This window comes from Sinocyclocheilus anshuiensis, unplaced genomic scaffold (genome assembly GCF_001515605.1).
Source record: "Sinocyclocheilus anshuiensis isolate Anshui unplaced genomic scaffold, SAMN03320099.WGS_v1.1 scaffold167, whole genome shotgun sequence".
Lineage (NCBI taxonomy): Eukaryota > Metazoa > Chordata > Actinopteri > Cypriniformes > Cyprinidae > Sinocyclocheilus > Sinocyclocheilus anshuiensis.
Genome location: NW_015552552.1, coordinates 1,497,795 through 1,501,429, shown reverse-complemented (window position 1 = coordinate 1,501,429; position 3,635 = coordinate 1,497,795). Strand labels below are relative to the sequence as shown.

The window sequence follows — 3,635 nt, the reverse complement described above, 5'->3', positions numbered from 1 at the left end:
CCCGCATAAATTTAATTATTAATATTATTATATAGAATTATTTACTCATTCATTCTAAATTAAGATTATTTATTTACTGTATTATATTTCTAGAAGTTTCTTACCACAAACTGGGGCATTTCCTTTACATTTTTTTTTTTGTTTGTTTGTTTTTTTACTTTTACAATTTTCTTATTAATAATGACCTATACCTATAACTGTAATAATTCTCAGATAATGATTTCTGGTTCCCCATGGACGTCTCATCGTCTGAGGTCAGTCCACCAATCTCAAAAGGTCACTCAGCAACCTTTGATCCTGAGTCTAAAGCGGTGTATGTGTACGGTGGTCAGAGAGACGCCCAGCGATACAGTGATATTTATATACTGGACACTATAACTTGGAAATGGAAGCTTGTTTCTGTGAGTATTAGACCATTTATTTCTTCTTATGATTTGTGTATGTTTTGGTGTAGCAGATATTTACTTCCGGTTGTATATACGTATTATGTTTTGGGTTGGGATAGGCAAAAGGAAATATACCGTCATTGGCGTACCACAGTGCCACGTTCTATAAGAAGGAGCTGTATGTATTTGGAGGAGTGCAGCCCAGCCGATGTCCTGAAGGCAGTGTTTGCAGTAATGCATTGTACATTTTCAACCCTGAACATGGTCTGTGGTATCAACCGATTGTGGAGGGTGACCGTCCTCTGCCCAGGTTTGGGTAAGTAATATTGCTTTGTCTTTTCATCCAGTTTCATAATCACCATCCACAGTATATGCAACTAAAACCAGGAACGTGTCATTTACTCATTCTCATGTCATTCAAAACCCTTTTTTATTCTTCCTCTGCTGTTTTCCACTACGTCATAAAATGTATGTTTTATTAAAGGCACTCCACCACGCTGCTGTCAAACAAGATGATCATTTTTGGTGGGAGAAAAACTGCCACCTACCTCAGTGATCTTCACATCCTGGATCTTGGTAATGATCCTGAACATCTGAAAGTATTCACTGTCTGCTGTGTTTTTCATATAATCACAGTCTTGTATACCAAATCTTTTGTTTCCTGTGGAAAAGGCTTCATGGAATACACTGCTGTAAAGTACGAGAACATGCCACCATTGGCCCGTGGGTAAGACTTCAAAATATTAATTTTACAACTTTTTAAAGGGATAGCTCACCCAAAAATTTTAATTCTGTCATTAATTACTCGCCCTCATGTCGTTTCAAACCCGTAAGACCTTCGTTCTTTGAAACACAATTTAAGATATTTTTGATGAAATCCGAGAGCTTTCTGACCTCCCATAGCCAGCAACGCAACTGAAATGTTCCCAGTCCCAGAAACTCAGTAAGGATATCATTAAAATAGTCCATGTGACATCAGTGGTTCAACAGCAATTTTACGAAGCTACGATAATACTTTTTGTGAACAAAGAAAACAAAAATAATGACTTTATTCAACAATTCTTCTCCCCCGAGTTGCCATTATCAAGAGCACCATGATGTGCGTAGGACGGTAACTTGGGGGGAGAAGATTTGTTGAATAAAGTCATTATTTTTGTTTTCTTTGCTCACAAAGTATTCTTGTAGCTTCATAAAATTACGGTTAAACCACTGATGTCACATGGACTATTTTAACGATGTCCTTACTTCCTTTCTGGGCCTTGAACGTGGTAGTTGCGTTGCTGTCTATGCAGGATCAGAAAGCTCTTAGATTTCATCCAAATTATCTTAATTTGTGTTCTGAAGATGAATGAAGGTCTTGTGGGTTTGGAACGACATGAGGGTGAGTAATTAATGAATTTTCATTTTTGGGTGAACTATTCTTTTAAAGAACTTAATAGAATAAGCTGATAATGCAGAATTTGTAAATAGTTACAGTTCAATAAGGAAATTTACTTACATTTCTGTATGTATTTTGAAGTAAAGTTGTTGTTTTTTTTTGTCATTCTGCTGTGCAGGTTTCACGCTGCTCTACCCGTGTCTGACAACAGGGTGCTGATCAGCGGAGGCTGCAGTGCTGTAGGAGCCCTACAGGACCTCCATCTCTTTAACTTAGGTCTGTCATTCCATAATTTACTACACACAACTAAATATATTATAGCTAATAGAGTTGAAATACCTTAAAGACCTATGAAATGGTTTCACAATCATACATTTGACATACTGATGGGTTTTTTCAAATAGAAAATAGCATATAGCCTTTTTACTTATTGCTAGTCAGTAGCAGGTGGTATTATGCCACATTATCAATTAACAATTTTCAGAATAAGAGAATTTTATTCTACAAAAAAATTAATGCAATAAAAATGTATGGTCTGTATTTACCAAAATAGAAAGATTATTCATTTTAAAGCAGTGTATGACTCCAAGGCCCAACATTGTCCACAACAATATTCGAAACCCCTAGTTTAAGATTTGTTGTTCAAAACTTATTTTAATGTAATCAATTTTTTAAAAAAGTTACTAAAATAATTACAATCACTACTAAAACTAGGTAAAAAAAAAAATGTGAGAAGACAAACTTTGAAGTTGGCTTGAGAAAGCCAGACCAGAAAGTTTGAAAAAAGTTTGAAAAGCTAGAAGTTTGAAGGTTTTCAGTTTGAAGTAGTTCAGTTAAAGATTGATGGATGTTATATGGACAAAAACAGTTTCAGCATTGTGTTCCACCAAAGAAAGGAAGTCATACATGCATGAAACAATACAAGGGTAAATAAACAATGACAGATTTAGCATTTTTGGGTGAAGTGTCCATTTAAGTGTGTATAACAGCATATAGATGGCCTCAAAACTAATAGACTTGAAGTCCCAAATCATTGATTTCTAGGTTCTTTAAAAGACTAGTTTACAGATATTAGTCTGAATGGATTGAAAGGTTAAAACAATACATGTTTGCAGATACAAGCTCATGGACATCAGTGGTGTCTCCATTGCTTTGCTCTAAGCCTCGCGCAGGCCACAGTCTGATAAGCCTGGGCTCTACAAAGACTTTATCTTCAGACCCGAGGGATCGCCGTCATGGCAACATCCTAGTATTTGGAGGGTCAGATTGTTCAGGAACATTTTATAATGACACCGTTAAATGCCCGGTTGAACTTCCCATTTAGGATCAGGGACTACAGGATTTTTCTCTTAGAAATTAATCTAGGGTACTTACAGAAACGTGATAGAAGAAACTTGAACTTGAGAAGCACTTTTAGCATTTGTTTTTTAACGTTGCATTGATGCAGTTTTAGCATGAACAGCTGTTTTACAGCTACCGTTTTTATATTGATTTCCTTAAAAGCAAGCAAAGCCTTCACTCTCTCTCGTGTAGTTCAGATTTGTATTTAGTACATTCAGAGACTCGATGTATTTTTGTACAATAAATGTTTTCTCTTATTTTGCACGTACTTTACGTTTTCACATTTGTATTTTTGTCCACTTTGTATGTTTCACATTGCACTCACACATTTTCCTTTAAGTCACTGGTATGTACAGCTCATGTCTTGTTCATAGATGTCTGAAAGTTGCAAAAAGCGACTATAGTCTTTTCACCAAAGCAATAAATGCAATACTTTGCTAAAAAGAAACCGAACTGTCTTATTAATGAAGAGTCTCACACAACTGTTTATCAAAGTGTTTTATTGATTTCATTATTGAGATTATGCCCGC

The 3,635-nt window shown here is 35.6% G+C and overlaps 1 protein-coding gene across 1 annotated transcript in view; it reads left to right on the top strand.

Moving 5' to 3' along the window:
- The window catches only part of LOC107664468 (uncharacterized), a 7,998-nt gene extending 4,448 nt beyond the window's left edge, over positions 1-3,550 (top strand). Inside the window, exons 7-12 of the mRNA XM_016455042.1 lie at positions 214-401; positions 506-702; positions 871-962; positions 1,059-1,113; positions 1,943-2,040; positions 2,880-3,550. Coding sequence (XP_016310528.1) covers positions 214-401; positions 506-702; positions 871-962; positions 1,059-1,113; positions 1,943-2,040; positions 2,880-3,088 — 839 coding nt within the window. The 3' untranslated portion in view covers positions 3,089-3,550. The remainder of the gene's footprint in view (positions 1-213; positions 402-505; positions 703-870; positions 963-1,058; positions 1,114-1,942; positions 2,041-2,879) is intronic.
- The last annotated feature ends 85 nt before the right edge of the window (positions 3,551-3,635 follow it).